Here is a 23,442-nt window from a genome sequence, read left to right on the forward strand (position 1 = left end):
TACATAACACCTTTATAACTCCACAATTTCAGTTGGTTGGTGAGTGGGTTTCTTCCCTTTGGGCATAATCCTGTGAAAAAATCATTAGTGGTCCCAGCTTCAGAACACCAATAAATCAGACATCCCAGGGTCAGCTCCCAAGACACCACCATCAGCACCAGGAAACTCAGAATCTCCATCCTACAGACAATTGGGGAGCTCTTCTCTTTATTTCCTCCCCAAATTGCTTTTTTTTTTTGGTACTGGGGATCGAACTCAGGGCCTTGTGCTTGCGAGGCGAGCACTCTACCAGCTGAGCTATCTCCCCAGCCCCCCAAATTGCTTTTAATTTCATATTCAGTGCTTTAATAATTTCCTCAAAAGTCTCCCTGGACCTCCCCAGTTGATTGGATCCCCTGCTGTAAATTCTCATAGCAGCTTGCCCTGCTTCTTGTAGAATTTACTATAATTATAATTGAATAAGTAATTCTTAATTAGTTATTTTAAGTGCATCTCCAAGGTCAGTTCCACTAGAACTCTGTCTTGTCATTATATACACAGTACCTGGTGTACTCCCTTGCATATGGTAGGTACTTAACAACCACATGTGACTCAATGAAGAGAAAGATGCTGGGCCCTAGTTAACTGATTTGGATTAACAAGTATATCATTCATAGATATAAATGCCGTGGGTTATTTTACTCAATTCATAGGTGTACTCTTCAGACTGAGGACTTCACCTTCATGCATAGGATGTTTGTGATTGATAATCAACATAGCATATAATCAAGTTGCTTTCATCATGGTGGGGACAGATTTGCATAGATTCAGCCACACCCCTTCCCTTAATTTCTGTGCTCAATGGTATTCACTTATGACCTGGTGAGATTAATGACTATCACTCGAAGATGCTGTGTCTTCTTGGGATGGACAAGTAAGAAAAGGGGGACAGTGAGATAAACACCTTCCAGATCCAATGAAGTAGTACCATTAAGTTTGCCTCTAGAATTGAGTGTGTCTGAGAATAACTTCCTGAGTCTAGGATTCCTAACAGTGGAACAAACAAGTTGGGGTTGGGGGATACTTAATCAAGAAACTATAATGTAGAAGACATTGAATCCAATGACACTGATATAATCCTCCAATGATAGTTGAAGAAACTGAGGTTCATAGATGTTAAGCAAATTTTCCCAGGTCAAAGAACTCAGATCCATAATTAAGACAACTGATCAGCAAAGGGTATAAAGAAAATACTGGAAAATGGCAAGAAAGAAAATATACGGGAAATAGAGAAGAATAGGATGGGTCTAGCACACAAAGGCCCAAGGACAACCTCCTTTCTCCAAGAAATTACAGTTCTAACAGCTGGCTCTGTGACTCAGCCTACCTTCTTAATATGCATTCCATTCCACTTAAAAGGCAAAGGTGCCAGGTATGTGAGGGTTTGAGAGTAGAAAAAAGGAAATGTCACCTTAGAATCGCATGGATCAGAAAACACCTTAGTAGGGGTATCAGACACTGGGAAAATGTATGAGGGCTAATGATAAAAGGGAGGAGCACCAGCAAGGGGAAGAAAAGGTACCCAAGAGAACAGGTAGGGTCACCAAATAAAATTCCTTCCAGTTTACCGTTTTGCCCTGCATGAGTCATCACGATCACCACCTCTGCCCCTCCAGCATGCAACAGCTGTCTAATCCTCATCACAGGCAACCCTTGAGCTGGGTTTGTTGTGCAGAAATAATCTGAGAGAGAAAAAAACATTAAAGTAGTTCTACCATTGACCAAGTTGCTCATGTCAAGACCTGGAGACGTTTTTGAGACTTCTGCTCAATTATTCATCGCTGCCAATCACTTGCCAAGGCTTAGTCCCACCTCCCACAATGCTTTCAGGCTCACTAAGGTCCTTCTTTGTGGCTCCCTCCCAGTGCTATGCTACCTGCCTCTTAACACTGTTGATGTCAGATATAAGTTCCATGATGTCAGGGACCAAGTCTACTATTTCACCATTATGTCTCCAGGGTTTAGCACAATCCCAAGGTACATAGTAAGAGTTCAATAAATATTTGTGTGAAGAATAAATAAATATTTGTTGACTAAATGAATAGTGTCACTTATTCAGTCTGCAAGTATTTATTGAGTCAGGGCCCTGTGCTAGGTACCGTGTAAGGCACCTGGGATACAGTAAGCAAGACAAACAGTCCCCAACCTCTTAGAACTCGCGGTCTAGCATCCGCTTCTCTTTTTCTACTGCAATGTGGTGAGGGATCTCAGATCATATAGCATCTTGCGTGTTTGTCACTCTCTGAGTTCTCTTAAGCTGCATGACTTGATCCTTCAACATCTGTTCCTAAGCTATCTCTATGTTATTGTTTTTATCTCCTCACCAGCAAGGCAAAATCCTTGAAGGCAGGAAATGGTTTCGACATTTTGTGTGTTTGTCCTCAGTCTACACAGACACTTCTTTTAAAAGACTGTTGTGTTTATCAAAAAGTGACCCATGCTTATCCATGCTGATAGAAATCAGAATAGAGGTTGCTTATGGGATGGGAGGATTGAGTAGACAGGGACTGAAGGGAGTTTTCTGGAGTGATGGAGATGTTATATATCTTACTGGTGGTATATCATTTTGGGATATATCCTGATTGGGATTTATATCTTGAATGGGTTACAAGAGTGTATACATTTGTCAAAACGCAGAGAGTCGGGCATGGTGGTGTCATCCATGATATCAGCTACCAGGGCATCTAAAACAGGAGGATCTAAAGTTAGAGGTGTCCTGAGTAGCTTAATGAGACCCTGTCTCAAAATAAAATATAAAAAAGTTGCGGATATAACTCAGTGGTAGAGTACTCTTGGGTTCAATCCCTAACACTGCAAAAAATAAATAAACTAACAAACAAAAAACCCATGTCGGGTCATGCACTTAAGATCTGTGTGCTTTGCTAAAGATAAATTTTTACCTTAATTAAAAATATCTTTAAGGCAAAACATGCTTTTTTTTTAAACAAATAAAAGTGTAAGTTAAAAAAAAAATCCACATGACCTGTGATCCCACCACTTAAAGAGAAACATTGCTTATATTTCAACATGTGTCCTTCCAAATTATCCTTTTACATAACACACCACACACACGCACACACACACACACACACACACACACACAAACACACATGCAGGAAGGATTCATATAGAATGTAGTGTCTTTTAATGTTTTATAAACAGCATACTATCGTAAAAGCCTCTTTATCATTACCTTTTAAAGGATCAGTTCGATAAACTAGATAGAAATCAGGATCCTCCATTAGTTGCCAAAGCTCGTGTCCCAACACTGTCAACAGCACTTCTTGAAGGTAAAATGCCCTCCCTAAGAAGCTTCCTAGACTAAGAACCATCCTCAGGCTATGGTGCTAATATTGCTAAATCTTAACTACCAGACTATCACTAACAGTAAATCTTCAGGCCAAAGTCAAATTTATGATCAGCTTCTGTTTTTGAGAACATTCTAGTGACTGAGTACACCAAGCATCACCTCAGAATTCATTCTTCTGTCCCCTCAGAGAATTAAACTGTTAGAAGATCCAATTTATAGCATGTTACTATTTTATTTATTGTTTAATTTGTACAGATTCTAATTCAAACAGGGTTCCACATAATTGTATGGCTAGACTGTTGTGATCCACATCCTCATAAAACTCACCACAGCCTGAGATCATACAGGCAAATCTCACATTTATATCAGAAATTCAAACCACATCAAATTTAAGACATAATATTTGAAGTCAACAAAGCCACAGCCTACCTCTAACACTTCCCTTAAAATCCATTGCTAAATCAAGTTCCACAAGAAGACAACATATAGGTGAATATTCTAGTGGTTTCTTTGTTTCCTGATGTTGGAGCATAGCCTCAGATAGGAGAATTATTTGAAACTACCCAGAAAAGCAAGGAGAAGCAAAGATCTGTGAGAAAGAGAAATGTCTTTAGCTTTACACTTTTGGCAAGCGATAAAAGGCAGCTTTAGTGACAGCAGCCAGATGGAGATCAAATGACAACTGTGAGTTCATAATGGTCTCCAGCACTCTGGCAAGCACGGGGGCAAGTAGGGGAAGTGGGAGGGGTCAGCTTTACTGGTACTACAAGCCAATCTGGTGCACATCAGCGTTATCTGACGTCAGCTAAAACCAGTTCTGAGGCGCTGCTGCCGGAGGACCAGCTGCTAGATGCTGAAAGCACCCTGGCCTGCCTCTGTGCATGCCCTGAGCTCCTGTCTATGACATTTACAGGACGCTACCAGTTAATTTATGCTCCCTGCAGCAGGAAGGATCCAGATGTTGAGGCTGCAGTTGCTGATCTGAAAGGAGTTCACAAATACAGGAAGCTCTCAGAGGATAAAAGAAAACATAAGGGTATTCTACAGTGAATTTGAGAAACTCATTGTTCTCTATTTAAAAACGCACACACAAGGAGTGTTTGGATAACATCAAGCCCCTTTCTTAGCACACAAAAATACATCATTCACATTATCAAAACTGCCTAAAGATCTAAAGTGCACAATCGGGGAAGTTTGGTTCATCTGTAGAGTAGGAGCACGTACGTATATTGGGTTTATCTGGGACTGTATTAAAATTCAGAGGAATTTTTCACAACAGTAAGTGAGGGCTGGGAAGTCCGGTACTTTTGCCATCAGCAACAATGGCCCATATATTAAAGAAAATAATAATAAATGCAATATTTTGCTTAGATGAAGCAGTTAAGAACAAATAGTATTAGAAAGGAATTGGAAAATGGGTGTCACGTAACTAATATTGATGGCATCCTACTACATGCTATGTACTCTAAGTGCTGTATGAATACTCATTATCTTATTTAATGTTCATAATGAACTTACGGCTTTTGTCAGGAAAGAGACAAAGAGGTTAGGTGACTTGCCCAAACCTGAGTTGAGTCACATTCTGAACACTACACTGATGTCATGTGAACTGGAGCTGTTCTGGAGGAAGAGTATAGACGGTTTAGGATATGAGATCCTGGCCCAGCCACTGAGCTATGGGGTCCTTTGAGCCAGGAGCTAGCTTAACTTCTCCAAAAGACTACAGCCCACTCAGCAATGAAATGAAGAAGATAGCAGCCTCATGGATTATTGTGAGAGTCTAGTGATGTCATATAAATAAAAATTTACTCATAGTGCCAAGCATATGATAAGTATTTAACAAATTAGGTTTTGTTATTAATGGGTAGCAAGCATAATCAGAGAGACAGTCTTTAAAGAGACTGTCAGGCTCTGAAGCTATTACAGTGGTGGTGATGGCACAACTTCTTCATCTTTCAAAACATCCTGGAAACCAATTCACTGTTGCACACGTTTTATAAGAAGGTCCTCTCAATGCGCACACATGGGTTGACGTTTTGACATCTCTGATTGTTGAAAACTATGCTAATATGTGTCTCAGGTTAAGAGGAAGTTCTTTTTTATTGATAAAAACTTAGAAAAGAATGAAGGGAAACATCCATGACGTGGATGTCAAGAAATAACCTGAGAAAAACTAAATCACAGCATTGTAAAAGCCTGGCATTAAGGGCTCCCCACAGCTAGAATCAAAGAAATGAGGATTACCTTCGGACGTAGGGCAAGTTTAGCTGCAGGATCACAGATGGACTTGTTTTGATAGTTTACATAAAAGACATAAATCCAAACTTTTAAAGTAGAGTAGAGGGTCCAGTTGCTAGGGATAATTAGAGACATGCCAAATTAACCAAACTTAATTCAGATGGTCATTAAACAATGACCCCACCTGGTTTGTAGTCGTTTTACCATCTGTTGTAGCTGTTTCTTCTCAGATGGGAGAGTTCCCACTAGCTCCCAGGTGTGACCTGTTTATTAGGACTCAGTGCCAAATCATAGCATTTGGTAACCAGACAATATATTGAGGTTAATACAGCAAGTTCTAACAAAACCTCAGTAGACTTGTGGAAATGGACTGAAATTTTTAAAAGTTCGAATCAAAGCAAGGAAAATGACTGTGTTTTTAATTCCTTAGATACATTCTCCGGTGATTGAATTTTTAAAACTTTTGTAAGTACTACAAAAGTGACTGAAGAAAATCATAGAATAAATACAGAATAACAAAATGATGAAGTCAAGAGTGTTAGAACTAGAAGTGACTTAGAGTCATGATCAGTGAGTGTGTCTAGAGGGCTATAGGTGTGTTGGGACCAGGGGTGAGTGGAAGCCTGCATCTTGCAGACTTCTGCCCTGACCCCCACTCCTAGCAAGCTGCTTCAGGCACACCTGGTTTCTATCCATCTATGTGTAGGAAGTATGCCTTCTATGTCTTTTGGGAAAAGGAAATTTTCTTTGGGGAAAAAAAAAAAAGGCTTACAAATATTTGACAAATAAGGAAACCAAGGAATAGAGAGGGTAAATAACCTGCCTCAGGTGATACATCATTCAAGCCACATTCTTGGAAGGACATCAAACTAGATTTATCATAGTTGGCTATTTATGCAAAGTAGCTATCTACATCATATTTTACAGCATAATTTTAAAACTTCCTTAAGTACAAACCAGATGTAAGATACAAACAACCATGTAGGGAAGAATAGAGGTACTTTGGATTAGACAGAGGAGAGTGAGGGAGGGGAGGGGGCACGGGGGTAGGAAAGATGGTAGCATGAATTGGACATTATTATGCCATGTACATCTATGACTACATGACTGGTGTCATGTACAATCTGCATCATGTACAATCAGAAGAATGAGAAGTTATACTCCATTTATGTGTGATGTGTCAAAATGCATTCGAGTGTCATGTATGACTAATTAGAACAAATTAAAAAAAGATACAAACAACCAAATAAGTCTATAAACAGACCTTTGGTATTTGATAGTGATGCTTTCCCCAAAATGGGAGGACAGCTTGCCAAGGCTGAAGCTCCAGCTGAGAAAGCAAAATCCCTGACACTTTTCTGCTTAGTGGCCAGTGATACTAATAAGATTTCCCCCTACTATTTTTAAGGGGATGAGCTGGAACATATGGCAAAAATCCATGCAGGTCAATGACAGAATGTTAAGTACAATCCATCACTTTGCCGCAAACTGATGCAGCCCATGAAGCACAAACACTGAGGGTCCATAATGGACAGCCAGAAAACAGAGCGCTCACTGTAGCCTTTGGTTACTAAAAAGGAGGCTACTTTGGACCTCTACGATATAAGGTCATACGATAGCCAGAAAGAGTGCTGTCAGATAAATGTGGCTGTGGCCAACTTCTAAGACCAGTCATCCAGAAATGAGGGCTCCAAAAGACCCCGTCCTAGGCCCTTTTTGAAAGATCGCAGTCTTACAAGGCTTAATCTTAAATTATCCTGTTTTAATATTTAATATCTTCTAGACCTGGAGCCCAACATTTCATTGCCAAAGTAAAGCAGGACCAAAGAGAAATAGTCACATGCATATTATGCACAGGACAACAGAAATCTTATAAGCAATTTCAAAGTATAAGTTTACTGATGGAAATTTCCAGTTAATAAAGATTAAATGCTTAGCAGCACCAAGACAGAGCGCTAAAGTTCAATAGCCATAAAGAATGCTCTAATTTTCGTTTACTCCTTATTTCTTCTGTTTCAGTCTCCTAAGTACTTCTCGACTTGCTTGTCTTCATCTTCATAGTGCTTGCTGCATGTTGCTGCTATAATAAAATATCCCATCTTTGTTCTTTAAAATCTCCCGATTCAAAAATCACCTCCATAAAACCTTTAACATTGTTTTCCTCATCCTTATCATCTCTTTATGCTACACTGAAAGAATAAGCCTTGAAGCTTGGCTATTAAGCACCTATTCATCTATTGGGTTTTATGTGTGTACAATACAGACTAGTAGAGATCACAAATCCTTAGTTTACCAAATGGATCAGTTTATAGCTCCTGGGGTGTGTGTGTGTGTGTATATATATATATATATATATATATATGTGACAAAGGTTTGGGTGGGATGGAGGAAGTTTGAAGAATAAAATGCAGATAAGGGTCAAAATCCTCTGTAGTTAAAAAATATGAGCTGCAAAATAGAATTCTAACAAGATACCTTCCTTTCTGATATGTGAAAAGAGATCAGAAGGTTTATGGCCCTATGTTCTGGTTTATTCATTACATCTTTAAATACGTATTATTCCTTCTGTAATATCTGATTTAACAAATATTTACTAAGGGTCTATTCTATGTAAGGCACTGTTCTGGTCACATAGAGATTAAACAGTGAACAAAACAAAATCCTACCCCGTTGAACTTATACTTGAGGGCTTGGGTGGGCAGGAGAGGGTAGTCGGATAACAAATATATATAAGTAAAAAATATATGTGAGAAGGTGACCAGTGGTATGATTTTAAAAAGAGAGAGAATGGGACTTTGGGGCTCAGAAGTGTCACAGAGTAGAGGTGTTACAACTAAAGAGTGAACAGGGTAAGCCTCATTCATTCTGACCAGGACTGGGAGTAAGCATCTCAAGAAAGGATATTCCAGGCATGCAGTCAGTACAAAGGCCCTGAGGCAAAAGGAGACCAATGCAGCTAGAAAGGAAAGATGAAACCCGAGTTTGAAACAAATCTCTATTTGCCTCCCTCTGCTGCAAGGGCAGGAATTGGGGGTGGGGGGCGGTCTGTGTAAGCTACATGCCTCTGCAGCTGAAAAAAACCCATTTTAGTGTTAGCAGCTAATCACAGAAGTGGATACTTGCTGGTGTCAGCTCCGAGGGTTGCAGCTAGCAAAACCAGATTCTTCTCCACTCCACTACTATCCAGTGGTGTGTTGCAGCTTTTAATGACTGGCTATGTGCCCTCCAGTGTTGTAGCAGAATCCAGAAGCTCACTGACAATTTCTTTCTGAGTTCTCGTCTTGTAAATTTGAAGAATGAAAGCCATGGACAATAACCAAAGGCAAAAGTGAAAGGAATAGGATTTATTTAAGTGAGAAGAAAAAAGATAGAACTCTGGCAAGGCAAGAGGGGACCTGAGAGCAGATTGCCACTTAAATACAAGTCTAGGAGCTTATATAGCTACTGGATAGAGGCACTGATCAATTCCTATGCTAATCAGGTCTTGGAAAAGTACCAACTCTATTGGTCAAATTCTACGCTAATCCAGTCTTGGAAAAGTACCAATGCTATTGGTTTGGTCTGTGACTTTCTAACTGGTTGTACTCTTTTAGCCTTAAGTTTGAATTTTCCTGTAAACTCCATTTGGGTACACCCCCACTTCCATTCCCCACTCCCCAGCCTCTGCTCTAGACAAAGGCTTAGCTGGAATGTTTGGAATATTTCTACAGATTTTCATGGAGTGATCTTTACATTTGAAAAAAATCTTAATTGGGGTCCACTGCCTATCCAACTTATTCATGAGCATGGAGGAGTAAAAGATGAGTTTGGGGTAGGAATCAGATTTTTTAAAATACAACTGCTTTACAGAATATAATTCAGAACCCATACAATTCGCCCTAAATGTACTCTTTGATGGGTTTTACTATATTCAGAGAGTTGTACAATTTGATAATTAATAATCTCTCAATATTAGTATAGTTTCAACATAAGAAACAGATTTTGCTGGGTGTTTTGAGACACAGGAAGGACTTTGAATCTTACTGAGCGAGTGAAAAGAGAAATAGTCACTTTAGCAGCTAGAGGTGAAGGGACAAAGGACAAAGGCAGAGAAACCAGTTGTTACATTCATCCAGGTGGAACATGGTGGTGGTGGTGAGAAAAGGTTGAATGATTTTACATTTTGAAGTAAAGCCAGTAGGATTTGCTGATGGGCTGAATGTGGGTTGCAAAAGAAAGGAGTCAAGAATAACACCCAGGTTTGATTGTTAGTGGAACTACAAAGTAATGAAACCATTCTGGAAAGCAGATTTTTCAAAAAACTAGAAATGGAACTACCATGTGATCCAGCTATCCCACTCCTTGGTATCTAAAATCACCATACTATGGAGACATAGCCACATCAATGTTTATAGCAGCATAATTCACAATAACCAAACTATGGAACCAACCAAGGTGCCCTTCAACAGATGAATGAATAAAGAAAATGTGATTTATATATACCATGGAATATTACCTTTCCATAAGGAGAATGAAATTATGTCATTTGCTGGTAAATGGATGGAACTGGAGATTATCATGCTAAATGAAACAAGCCAGACTCAGAAAGCCAAAGGTTGAATGTTTTCTCTGATATTCGGAAGCTAGTACAAAATAAAGGGGGAATAGAGAAAGGAAAAAGGCGGGTAGATTCCATCAAAATAGAAGAAAGATCAGTGGACTAGATAAAGGAGACTGAGGGGAAGGGAGAAAGAATGGGATAAGGTAAGAACAGTGGAATGAATTTGACCTAACTTTCCAATGTACATACATGAATATACCACAGTGAATCTCATCATCATGTATATCTGCAAGGCACTAACAAAACAAAACAAAAAAACAAAACAAAACAAAAAAAAAGTAAATAGCAGAAAGATCAGTAGAATAGAAAGAAGGGAAAGGAGGAGGCAGGAGGGAAGGGAAAGGGAAAATACTGGGGACTGAATTAGAGCAAATTATATTCCATGCTTTTATATCAAAATGAATCCTAATACTATGTATAACTTAAAAAAAAAATTTAAAAAAAAAAAAGAGTAATACCCAGATTTGGAGGCCAAACAGCAGGAAGAATGGAGTTATCCTTGACCTACAGTAGGATCAGTTTTAGGACAATCAAGAGGGCATCTTTTGTCATTTTAAGTTGGAGATGCTTATTGTACATTGGCACAATGACTATGAGTAAGCTCTGAGGTTCAGAAGAGATGACTGACCAGGTTGGAAATACATCTGGGAGTCATCAGCATATAAATATTTAAGGACATGAGACCAGATGAAGTCACCAAGAGAGTGAGTGAGGATTTAGAGAAGAAGTTCAAGGACTGAGCTGTTAAGAGGTTAGGAAGAAGAAAACTTTGCAAGGGCAGGGCACGGTGGTATATGCCTATAATCCCAGCTACTAAGCAGGCTGAGGCAGGAGGATCTCAAGTTTGAGGCCAGCCTCAGCAACTTCATGAGATCCTGTCTCAAAATGAAAATAAAATAAATAAAAAGGACTGAGTGTGTAGTAGCTCAGTGGTAGAGTACCCCTGGGTTCAATCCACAGTACCACCAGGAAAAAGAAAAAAAGGAAAAGAAAACTTTGTAATGAAATTGATGAGTGAATAGAATCACCTAGAATCACCTCCTCTATTTCAGAAACCTATTCAAGGTGCAGGAACAAAAAACCAGTGGCTGAATACCAACTCAGACAACCTGCCTTCCTCACCAGTGATTAGTCCACCAGGCAGAGACTTTCAGAACATTCCTCCTGTACTGGAAGCCTTCTGATGCACACGTTCCACTTGGGAGTTGGTGAAATGGGGTGAAGAACTCTTAAAGAAATCCTCCTCATCTGACACCTCCACTCGCTGGGCCTGTGTGTCTGGTGAAATGCAAATACCTGGTGGCAGCAAGAGGTTGACCCAAAGTTCAAAACGATACCGTGAGTCCACTATCAGTGACTCTGAACAGTCAAAGAGAATTTCCAAAGGTAAGGACTTCCTAAACACACAAAAGATGGCACTGGGGGTATTATATTAGTTTTTAATGGTAGGTAAAAAATTACCACAACATAGCTTAAAACAACATATATTTATTATCTCACAATTTCTGTCCATCAGAAGTCTGGGCATACCCAGATGGATTCTAGGGATCTCAGAAGGATAAAACCCCTGTTGGCCAGGCTGCATTACCATCTGGAGGCTTGACTAGGGAAGGATCTGTTTCTGAGTTTCTTTGGGTTGTCAGAAAAATTTGTTTCCTTGCACAAGCTGTATTTGCTTCTTTCAAACCAACAGTGGAGAAATGGATCCAGTCTCTCTTCAGAGAAGGATTAGTTCTTTTCTGAAGGCCTCACCTATATAAAGTCAGGCCTGTCTAAGAGAATGTTCCTTTCTTTAAGTCAAGTCAACTGATTAGGGACCCTAATCACACCCACAAAGTCCTTTCACCTTTGCAACAAAATGCTATATGATCATGGGGGGTCTGGCACCACTGCCACATTCTGTTGTTAAAGCAAGTTCTGTGTTTTGCCCACACTGAAGGAGGGGTGGATTAATCAGAGTGTAACACCAGAGACTGGAGATCAAGGTCATGTTAGAATTTTGCCTACCACAGTGAAGGTACAAGAACCTAAACTTTAGTGTTAAATTCAACAGGAAGTACTGATCCTATAAAAGAGCTCATATTTTGGGTGACCATAATATTGTTGAATAATCGTCTCTGGGGAAAACTGAGGGACATTCACAGGCCTACTTTGAGAAAATAACATCACCAGGCTAATACAAAAAAATAGACAAAATAACAAAATCAAGATGTTAGCAACCTTGTGATTTATCAATGAAATACAATTCTAGGAAGGTGGTAAAAACATCTGTTAGTCAGATGAGACGTGGTGGTGCACACCTGTAATCCCAGCAACTCAGGAGGCTGAGGCAGGGGGATCACAGTTTGAGGCCAGCCTGGGTGATTTAATGAGCCCATCTCAAAATAAAATAGAAAAAGGGCTGGAGATGTAACTCAGTGGTAGAATGCTTCAGCATAGGTGAGGGCCTGGATTCAATCCTCAGTACTGCAAAAAAATCAAAAAGTGATCTTATCATTTTTTTTTTTTTTTTTTTTCCTGATGATACTGGGAATTGAATCCAGGGTCTCCACTATGCTAAAGCACTCTATACTGAGTTATGCCCCAGTTCTTTTTCTATTTTGTTCTGAAACATGATCTCACTATGTTGCCCATGCTGGCCTGGAATTTGCAATTCTCTTGCCTCAATCTCCCTAATGCTAGTGTTTACAGGTGTGCCACCACATTCTGCTTGATCTTATCCTTTAATGTGAACAATGATCTAATACTGATATAACAAACACTTATTTTAGATGTTAGAGCATTTACTACTCTTTGAAAAAAGAAACATTATAGTTCTCTATTACAGAACCAGTAGTAGAAATGTATATAGGATAAGAATGAAGCTGGGTGGCACACACCTGTAATCCCAGCAGCTCAGGAGGCTGAGGCAGGAGGATCTCAAGTTCAAAGCCAGCCTCAGCAAAAGCAAGGCAGTAAGCAACTCAGTAAAACTCTGTCTCTAAAATAAAATACAAAATAGGGCTGGGGATGTGGCTCAGTGATCGAGTGCCCCTGAGTTCAATCCCCAATAACCCGCCTCAAAAAAAAAAAAAGAATGAAGAAAATAAAAAAAATATTTAAAATATGAAAAGCAGGTAGCAGTGCTAAAATAAGTTATTTTGGGATGCGTGTGTGTGGGGGGGGGGGCAGGGCACAGGGGAATGAACTCAGGAGTACTCTACCATTAAGCCACATCCCAAGCCCCTTTTATTTTATTTTGAAACAGGATCTCACAAAGTTTTTGAGGCTGTCCTTGAACTTGTGATGCTTCTGCCTCAGTCTCCTGAGTCATTGGGATTAGAGGCCTGCGCCACCACACCCAGAGATTTAACAGTTCCCAAGTACATATTTCCATATGACTTCCAAACATAATCATTTGGCATTCTTATAAGTACTCTAGTACAATGTCACTGTAGGCCTATGTGCTTGTAGCACCTGAGGCTACCAAAGAGTTTTAAAAATGACTTATTGGAGTTATACTGATTATAAAGCTCTATTTATCTAGCTAGCTAGCTATTAAACTGATCTAAAGAAATTCCTCTGATTTACCATTAAACACCAACTCCTTCCAAGACTAATAACATTTACAAAATAAATAATCTATGGTCACTCTAATATACAAGTGCAATTTGTGTAGCTAAATGCAGTTCCTACTTCCAGCTATGAGGGCAATTTGGGAGAATCACAGATAAGACATTCTGGGTAAACTCATCAATGAGGTAAAATAATATAACATATGCTAGTCACAAAGTGTGACAAAGGAATATTTTTGAATATTGGAAGACTAAGAGTATCTCACAGAGAAAACTCCACAACACTTGAACAAATAACTTTCCTATGTGGTCAAATACAGCATGCAGAGACTAAACTTATATTTTTGCCATTTTATCACACATTTTTACTGCATATAATTGACTTGGGTGGGGCACTGTTAGGACTGTGTTTCATTTGAATTGGTGTAAACAATACATGAGTTCTACTATCCCACGGCTTCCATTCAGATGACTAAAGTCATGGGACTTTCAGCATAGCTAGCTGATGACAGTGGATACTATTTTGTCTCAAAATCCAGTTGAAGCATGGCCATATGAATTTGATTCTAAGCTCTTTACAGGAAAAAACCAGGAACTGTACAGTTCTTGGTATATAATAGGACATAAAAAGTATTTTTGAACTAATGTTTGAGGTGGGATATCAGAATTCACTCAATGCACAGAACTGCAGGATTCTGAGATTTTTCTTAACTCTCAGTTTCTATTCAACTCAATAAACAAATGTGTTTTTTTGCTAAATGCAGGAAATGTGCTAGGTGCTAAGGACACCAAGCTGATAAGTCAGTCCTTGCTGTCAAGAAACTCACATAAGGGCTAGGGAGATAGCTCAGTCGGTAAAGTGCTTGCCTTGCAGGTACAAGGCCCTGGGTTCGATTCTCCAGCACTAAAAAAAAAAAAAAAAAAAAAAAAGAAAGAAAGAAACTCACATGAGCCTGCAGTGGTGTTACATGCCTATAATCCCAGTAACTCCGGAGGCTGAGGCAGGTGGACCATAAGTTTGATGCCAGCCTGGGCAACTTAGAAACTGTCTCAAAAAATGTGGGGAGTGGAGGCTAGTGATGTAGCTCAAGGGTAGAGTGCCCCTGGGTGCAATCCTAGTACCACCAAATAAATTAATTAATTAATCATAATTTTAAAAAAAATAATAAATTAAAAGGGCTACGATATAACTCTGTGGTAGAGTGCCCCTGGGTCCAACTCCTAGTACTACAAAGAAAAAAAAAAAAAAAAAGAGAAAAGAAAAGAAACTCACATTATTTCCTAATTCTTTGTCAGCTTGTTGTCACGCTTCCTTTTAAAGAACCTCTAAGAAATAGGTAGTGGATAGACCCTTGGAGTTCCGTGGAACACATTCAAACAATCTCGAGATGTTGACTTAGGCCAGATTGTGTAATTTGGGTTTTGTCTGCAAAACTTAAAATGCTTCAATACCTACCTAAATTTCAATGTTGAGGGTTTTGTTGTTGTTGTTGTTGTTGTTTTGCCGGGCTGGGGATTGAACCCAGGAACTCTACAGATGCTCAGAAAACACTCCACCATTAAACTATGTCCCCAGCTCCAATGTTGAGGAGCTCTTTAACAAAGACATCTCATGTAAGGATTTAAGGCACGAAATACATGGCTCCCGTGGGTGAATTAGGCACTGATGATGACTATTCCTTTACTCAAACATTGTCCCTTTTAGGAACTGTGTGCAAAGTGGCAGCTCAAATAAATGAACCAGAAAACCAAACTATTACTTTTCTTTTCCACTAAATAAAGATCCAAGGAGCTGGAGAGTATTTTGCCTAGAATGATAAAAGCATAGGATCACAAAATTCCCATGTACCTTTGCAAAATTTACCTCTGTGACCTGTAGCAGTGCAAGACCTTAATAATGTAAGTAATGTTTTGAATGCAAGCATATGGGAGCCTTTTTCACCACTTGAGTGACTTCAGTAGGTTTATGAAATGTTTTTTCATATATTGCATAAACTCATAAAATAAAGGAAGGGGCTTCTGAACTATTCAGTGAAATCTGTGCATTAAAGTTTGTTTTTAAAAAACATGTAACTTCTGCTTGCAGTTATAAAGCTCTGCTTTCCACCTACAAGTTGCCATTATCTCAAAGGTGAAATTTCAGCATGTGACTAAAAAGTCCTATAGCTACAGCTTCATGATTCAGCATCTGACATCAATAATTCACAGTGAGATCACAGACTTTCTGTGGAAGATAGTGACATACTCACTTGCCTTCAGAAAAAAAGTTCAGAGCATATCCAGAGCATTTTGAATTTTGGCTGTGGCTGGCTTGTGTGGGTGTCAGATATTTGACTCTCAGCTATTGTGCATACAGAAGGACCCTTCTTTGGAAAATGCACTTTGAGAAAGGTGAACTTGGGTTGTCAGGCTGAAATTCTGACATGTGGTCACCAGCTCCCCACGGATACACACGCTAGGTCAGGGTTTCCCAGAGCTACACGTTGCTGGTGGGAAGCCTTTTTGCTTTCTGTGGAAAAGTTTCCAACTTGGTTCCCTGCCATCACTAAACACAAATGTGTTGGTTTTTCTTTTTTGAGCTTCCAAACCTTGCAACTTTCCAAAAATAAATCAAACCAGCCATCAGGGCACCGAAATACCACTACTACTAATAAGCAGCTTTGCTTAGACTTATACAAAACTTCTGAGGTAAACTTTGCCCGGGAGGTCTGGACATACTTTTTTTTTTTTTTTTTTTTTTTTTTTTAATTTTAAATGTAACCTGTTTACTAATAATTACTAGGCTTGGGTGCATTAACCCTGGAAATAGATTCTAATAGCAATTCCTTAAAACAAAAGATATGAAACAATAATTTTAAAATGTGCACCAACTAGAAAAACAATCGGTAGGCTGCTGCAGCCCAAACTGAAGTCACCTCCTGCTACCGCATCGTCCTCCACTCCAGATGGCCCCCCCACCAACCGGATAAGGGAATCCGCTCGGGCCCCGCCTTCCCGGTCTCTGCACCACCCGCGTTCCCTGCGCTCTCCTCCCTCCTAGCTCCTCCTTCTTCCGCTCCTCTCAGCCGGGCTCTCAGAGCCGGGGTCAAATTGCCGAAGCAGTCTAATTTGCATGGACCAATGACTGCAGTGCATGCAAATGAGACGGAATGTGGTTGGTTGAGGATTGGCAGGATAACTCCGGCAAGCCAGACCCTTTGTCCTCCAGTGGCTGAGAAGCAGCTGCACTAGTGGTGTCGCGGTTCTTGGCGAGGCTAGGGCCCGCGAGCGAGCGACCCGGCGAACGGGTCAGGAAGGCAGGGACGGCGCGGCAGCGTTGATCGCTGCAGGAGGAGCCCGGGCGGGCGAGGAGCTATCGGACTGCGCGGGATCGGAGCGCGCCACAAGAAGCCCGAGAGCGAGTGTAGAGAGCTGGCGCCCGCGCGCTCACGGTGGCAGGAGCAGCCCGCACGCCGCGCTCTCTGTGAAGGACTTGCAGTTGCAATATGACTTTGGAGGAATTCTCGGCTGGAGAGCAGAAGACCGAAAGGTAAGTCTGCCTGCGAACTTCTCCGGCCTGAACTCCTCTCGCCCTCCCGGCGCATTTCAGGGAGTGTTTGGGCTGTGGGAGGTTTGCAGGGAAGCAAGCGGAAAAGTTTGTCTAGGGCACCTCCCGCCCTCGTTCCCTCGGGATCATCCAGGGGCACCCGTCAACGGAAACTACCCCGCCGGGGCCTTGCGAAGTCTGAATTGGCTTCCGTAGCAGAGAGCCTGTGGTCGTGACCCCCGGGGAGGGTGACGGGGAACTCTCGGGGCTTCTCACGGGACACCCGGCCTCCGGGCGTGAGAGGGGTCATAAGGGGTGACGCGGCCGGGGCAGTCCGGGTTTGCAGAAAGCCCGGGTGCTCTGGCTCCCGGTGCAGAGGGAAGGGTTCGGCAGTGACCCGAGGGCTCACAGGTCCTATTGTTTTTGTTCGCCCATAGGATGGACAAGGTGGGCGATGCCCTGGAGGAAGTGCTCAGCAAAGCCCTGAGTCAGCGCACCATCACCGTCGGGGTGTACGAGGCGGCCAAGCTACTCAATGTGTAAGTGGGGCCGTCGCTGTCCCCTCGTGGCACCCCCTTCCCACCCCAGCCTGCGGAGGTCGCCTCCGGGACGCCCCTCACCCTTCAGTGCTTCTCTGCGCAGTGCATCTGCTGCTTGCTGCCTGCCCGGGGTTGGGTGGGGGGAGTCAGAGGCCGGAGGTGACCCCGGGACCCGGCTGGGGTTGCGGGTGCCCACCTGTGTCGGGGGAGCCTCTGCACTCACGCGTTTTGCCCACTGCCCTCAGCGACCCGGATAATGTGGTTCTGTGCCTGCTGGCGGCAGACGAGGACGACGATAGGGATGTGGCTCTGCAGATCCACTTCACTCTGATCCAGGCGTTCTGTTGTGAGAACGACATCAACATCCTGCGCGTCAGCAACCCGGGCAGGCTGGCGGAGCTCCTACTGCTGGAAACAGACGCGAGCCCAACTACGAGCGAGGGCGCAGCGCAGCCCCCGGACCTGCACTGCGTGCTTGTTACGGTAAGGGAGAAGGGATCTGCGACCAACTGGGGCTAGAAACCTGGAAGGAAGCGAGCCAGGGCTGAGTGATCCGGCTGCAGACCTGTATGGGTGGGAGTCAAGAGCGTGGCTGCCTTTGCCCCACTAAAGTGTGTGGTGGACTTTCAGCCGAGAGGTACTAGTTTCATCATCAGGATTTTCTCTGGTACAGAACAAGTCTAAGCACGTTGGCTGGTGCCAACAGCGGAAGAGATCCCTGTGAGTCAGCAGTCAGCCCGGCTACTCCCTACCTACATCTGCACTACCTCGCGTGACTAATTCCTTTAGCAGGGCAGATTAGATAAAGCCAAATAAATTCCTGGCTCACCCCTCATTAAGAAGTCAGCTTCATTCTCTGCCAGTCAAAGCTAAAAATAGAAATGGTGTAGGAGACTGACCTTATTAATTCCCTAGAAATACATTAAGAGACTTCAGTGGAATTTTTTTCCTTTGAAAATCTTGCAGTTTTTAAATGCATCCCCCACCCCATAAAGCTTTTGGAAGGTAGACAAGATGTTTTTAGAGGTAAATGTGCTGGCTTTGTCTTCAGAATTTTGCTCTTTTTGACTGGTTTAGGGAAGTGCAACCTCCTAATGCTACTTCTGAGAAGTACTACTCATTGTCTTTTGGAAAATAACAGGTGGCAATTTCAGTTAGCTGTTCAGCTCCCATCTTAGTGCACACACGGCATGGAAATACTTTTCAGAATTGTTACATTCAAGGCTCTGCCAGGGTACAAATACTGGAGGGCAAACCTGTGAATGATTCTCTCATGCAAAATTGAATAGATATGCAAACTTATGTTCATGGCCCATTGTGGATTTCATGTGGTTAGACTTTGCAGAGTACAGTTTAATACATAATTACTTTTAATGGTTTTACAGGAAACCCAACTACCTAGAAGAATTTATTTTGTTTGTGCTTATAACTTGTCTCCTTGTCACATAGCCAAAATATAGAATGTTCAGGTATCTTCCTTTCACTAGTAGTGTAATTATTAGTAAATACTGATGATTTTTATGAGAAATTAATTTTTCTAAATTTGTTTCCAGAATCCACATTCATCACAATGGAAGGATCCTGCTTTAAGTCAACTTATTTGTTTCTGCCGGGAAAGTCGCTACATGGATCAGTGGGTTCCAGTGATTAATCTCCCTGAACGGTGATGGCATCTGAATGAAAATAACTGAACCAAATTGCACTGAAGTTTTGAAATACCTTTGTAGTTACTCAAGCAGTTACTCCCTACACTGATGCAAGGATTACAGAAACTGATGTCAAGGGGCTGAGTGAGTTCAACTACATGTTCTGGGGGCCCAGAGATAGATGACTTTGCAGATGGAAAGGTGAAAATGAAGAAAGAAGCTGTGTTGAAACAAATACAAGTCAAAAGGAACAAAAATTATAAAGAACCATGTGGGAAGGAAAACTATGTATTAATTTAGTATGGTTGAGTTACATTAAAATAAACCAAATATTCTTTGTTAAAAGTTTAAATGTGCAGCAGTAGTTTGGGTATTTTGGTTTATATTCCTCCCTCAAGTTAAAAAAAAAAACACTGAAAGGGTTAATCATATTTTAAAACCATATTTTATTGTATTTTGATGAGATGTTAAATTCTCAAAAGTTTTATTATAAATTGTACTAAGTTATTTTATAACATGAAAGGTTATTTATGCTATAAATTTTTTGAAACAATACCTACAATAAACTGATATGGAATAGCATCATTCTCAGTGTATGCTTTTGTCTTGTTAGCTTGGACTTGTATTAACAGATATTTTGCTGGTGGCTTGCTCTACCACTAGGTCAGAAAAACATGTAATTTAAGAGGAATTGGGGTTGGGGTTAGAAAAAAAAAAGGTTACATATTCAACTTGCAGGCTGGAGATCCAGCTCAGTGGTAGACCACTTGCCTAGCATGCACCAAGCCTTGAGTTCAATCCTCAGCACTGCGAACCCAAAAACCTTGATGAGGTTCAACTTGCAAAGTATGAAAAGTTACAATTTAATGATGTTAGTAAAATTGTATGCAAAATGTGGAAGCAGAGAGGAATTACCAAGATACCTGCAGCAGGAGTGAGACTTTTAATGAGAATTATTTTTATTTGGGTCTTAAAAAGTTTCATTTCTCTTCAGTAGAAGACAGGGATATTACTAGCAGCTGCACTAGTTTGTGCAAAGGTGTGGAGGCCTAAAACATCACAACCTGTTCCAGGAACAAAGTGACTCTGTGTACCTCTGGTATGGACAGATAAGGGAGAGATAGTTGAAAAGGTAGGTGGAGATTAGGCCCAGACTGGAAGGCATTCTATGTCACCCTTATGCATATGGGCTTCTGTAAATGAGCAGCCTGCAGACACCTTCATGAACTGTGTGGCACAGTCCGTATTAGAAGATAACATTGGACTGTGAGAAACCGCTACTGGGATGAATGATGAGGTAAAGAGGCCAATTAGAAAGTGACTATCAGTCTAAGGCTGCACACTTAGCAGGAACTTATTTAGGGGACAAAGTGACCTGGCAGTGTTGTGGTGCCCTCAGCCTCTTCCTAGGGTTTTTTACCCTCCAACTGAACATTTCCACCAGTTCTAAGTGGTCTGGTTAAATTATGTCAATTGGGAAAGATGGCAGAGAGGAAAGAAGTAAAAGAAATGAAAGTTTTCAGCAGAACAATCATCTTTGAGTTGGCACAGTCACTTGATAATTAACTGCAACAATCTCCTCTAGACAGAGCCAAAGAAAGCAAAAATGCTTACTGAGGCGAGGCCTAGCATAACTTCGGTCCTCAGGGTTTTTCTTTTTTACTTCTCAAACCATACCCTCCCATGCCCCCCCTGCTATGGGTCTCCCATCCTTACATATGATCAGGAAAAAGTAGAGAAAAACCAACTAATAACAACAACAACAAAGAAAAAGAAAACCCTCTTAAGTTTCTGCATATCTTATAACAGGTCCATAAAGAGTCTTTCTTTTCATATTATTTTTAGTTACAGATGGACACAGTACTTTATTTTTATGTGGTGCTGAGGTTCGAAGCCAGTGCCTCATATGTGCTAGGCAAGTGCTCCACCACTGAGCTACAACCCCAGCCCCTCATAAAGAGCCTTTCAACTTGCATAGATGTTTCTGCTTTTTTCTGTCTGCTAGAATTCTATGTGGGCTTGTTTAGGTGTACATCTTTAAGCCAAAGCAAAATCTAAACCATAATTGGAATTTATCTTTTCTTTTTATATTACAAGAAAATTGAGAACAGTGAGTTTTAAACAGCATTTTTTTTTTTTTTTTTTTTTTGCATTCCCACCAGAGTAAGGATTTTCAATCTTTTTTCACTACTACGTTTGATTAAAAACCCTTCTGCAAAGATGAGTGAATTAAACCAGGTAGGCAGGGTGGAGAAAAGCAACTTTGATGAAAAGAGCCTTGGTAGCAGCCAGTCTGGGTTGGTCCTTCTCCGTTCCATTCTTATTTATAAAATGGAGATAAAATGACCTGTCTTGCAGGGTTGTTGTCTTTCCTACAACTTGAGGGCAGGAATTAATATCTGGTTTGTGGTTGTAGGCCAGTGGTTAACACACATGCATGGCAGCAATAGGTGCTGAATGTTATTTGTTAAATAAATGGTTAGAAATAATGAGTGCAGGTCTGGGGTGGCAGAGCATATGGTTGGCAAGAGTGAGCCCTGTGTTCAATCCCTGGCACCTCGGGAAAAAAAAAAAAGAAAGAAAAAGAAAAAGAATGACTGCTAACTACTGGCATATAACAGTTGTTTAATAGAGGGTGTCATATTGATAGCAATTAGAAACCATTTAAGGCTTTATAGAGATTTGTCTGTTGCTTATAATATGCATATGTGTGTGTATGTATGTGTATATGTATATGTATGTTTATATATATATAAAATTAAAAAGGAGTCTTGAATCTTTATCCTAAATTTATAAGGCTTAGGGATATGAAGTAGTAGCATACAGTCTTCAGATTGCCTTGTTTGTATAAAATCTCAACAATTAGTGCAATGCTATTGTTTGAGATTTGTTTCATTGTTTCTTTTCTGAACATAATATAAGTTAACATGGCATTGAAAAGTCCAATCATGAAACAGTTAATTATAAATAAGTACACAATTGCTTGGATAGCATCTGCCTCTAATCCATGCCAATATTCTTCAGCTGTTGCTTGTAAAAATCATTATACTTATTTATCATAAGCCAGGTGGAAATATTACAAGAAGAACAAAAATCCCCTCATCTGCCTAACGTGTGTTATGTGTTGAAAAGTGGAAAATACCTATTTTTTTCTACTGGCAACTTAACCTCAGCATCATAAATAGCATTGCCTCCTCCTTTCACAATTAATCAAGGACCTCAGTAAGTCAAACATCTATAAGGAAAGGACCCATGAAAGTAGCTAATCTCCTGTTATTTACTATTTCTCAAATAAAGAAAAAAAGATTATTTGTAGGAAGGAGCTATTAGTATACTGTCAATTAGAAGTTTTCAAAGAATGTTTTTAGTTGGCTTACTATAACCCTCATGAAATAATTGTTGCCTTTATTTTCAACTATAAGGGTTAAAATTTATTATTTGACATGTGCTACAAGGCTGTGAGCAATGAGGCGTGTTTCTTTCAAATGAATAGAACTCATTTGAATAGAACTCATTTGAATAGAACTCATTTGAATAGAGTTCATTCTAAGTTGAGGGATTTTTTTTTTTTTTTTTTTTACAATCTTTTCCTAAACATAAGAACTTCTGTGAAAATGTTGTAATCATAGAAACCACCAAGAAACAGTGAGCGTTCACTATGGGCAAGGGACTAGGCTGGTTACACTGAAGTCTTGGGAAAAAAACGAGACAGGCTGACTTCAGAGAGCTCACCATCTAGAGAAGCAAGGAGTTAAGTATATTGATACTTACAATCTAAAGCAGAAAATGCCCAGCAACAAAAGGAAGGCCAAGAGAATCTTAAGGGAAGTTTAAAGGGTAGAAATCTTCAGGGCATAGAGGGATGGAAGGGAAGAAAAGGTTTAAGTTCTTTGATTAGAAGATAGCACTGCATTTTGCAACTTGCGAAAAATTCTTGATTGATTGAATATAATTTTACTAGGTGCTACAGAGACTACTACTAAGATCCAG

General features: G+C 40.6%; 1 protein-coding gene across 1 annotated transcript; it reads left to right on the forward strand.

The window, feature by feature from the left end:
- Positions 1–16,926: 16,926 nt before the first annotated feature.
- Positions 16,927–20,031, forward strand: GADD45A (growth arrest and DNA damage inducible alpha). Its single transcript, XM_079131607.1, has 4 exons — positions 16,927–17,270; positions 17,705–17,806; positions 18,052–18,289; positions 19,360–20,031. The coding sequence occupies exons 1-4, from the start codon at positions 17,227–17,229 to the stop codon at positions 19,471–19,473; spliced, it is 498 nt and encodes a 165-aa protein (XP_078987733.1). The 5' UTR covers positions 16,927–17,226; the 3' UTR covers positions 19,474–20,031.
- The last annotated feature ends 3,411 nt before the right edge of the window (positions 20,032–23,442 follow it).

This window comes from Sciurus vulgaris (assembly GCF_902686455.1).
Source record: "Sciurus vulgaris genome assembly, chromosome: 1".
Lineage (NCBI taxonomy): Eukaryota > Metazoa > Chordata > Mammalia > Rodentia > Sciuridae > Sciurus > Sciurus vulgaris.

Bases quoted from the DNA above. Each gene is read 5' to 3' on its own strand.
- GADD45A (XM_079131607.1), top strand. From the start codon at position 17,227: ATGACTTTGGAGGAATTCTCGGCTGGAGAGCAGAAGACCGAAAG. The intron at 17,271-17,704 runs GTAAGTCTGCCT...GTTCGCCCATAG, and splicing joins GGAGAGCAGAAGACCGAAAG to GATGGACAAGGTGGGCGATG. The intron at 18,290-19,359 runs GTAAGGGAGAAG...ATTTGTTTCCAG, and splicing joins TGCACTGCGTGCTTGTTACG to AATCCACATTCATCACAATG.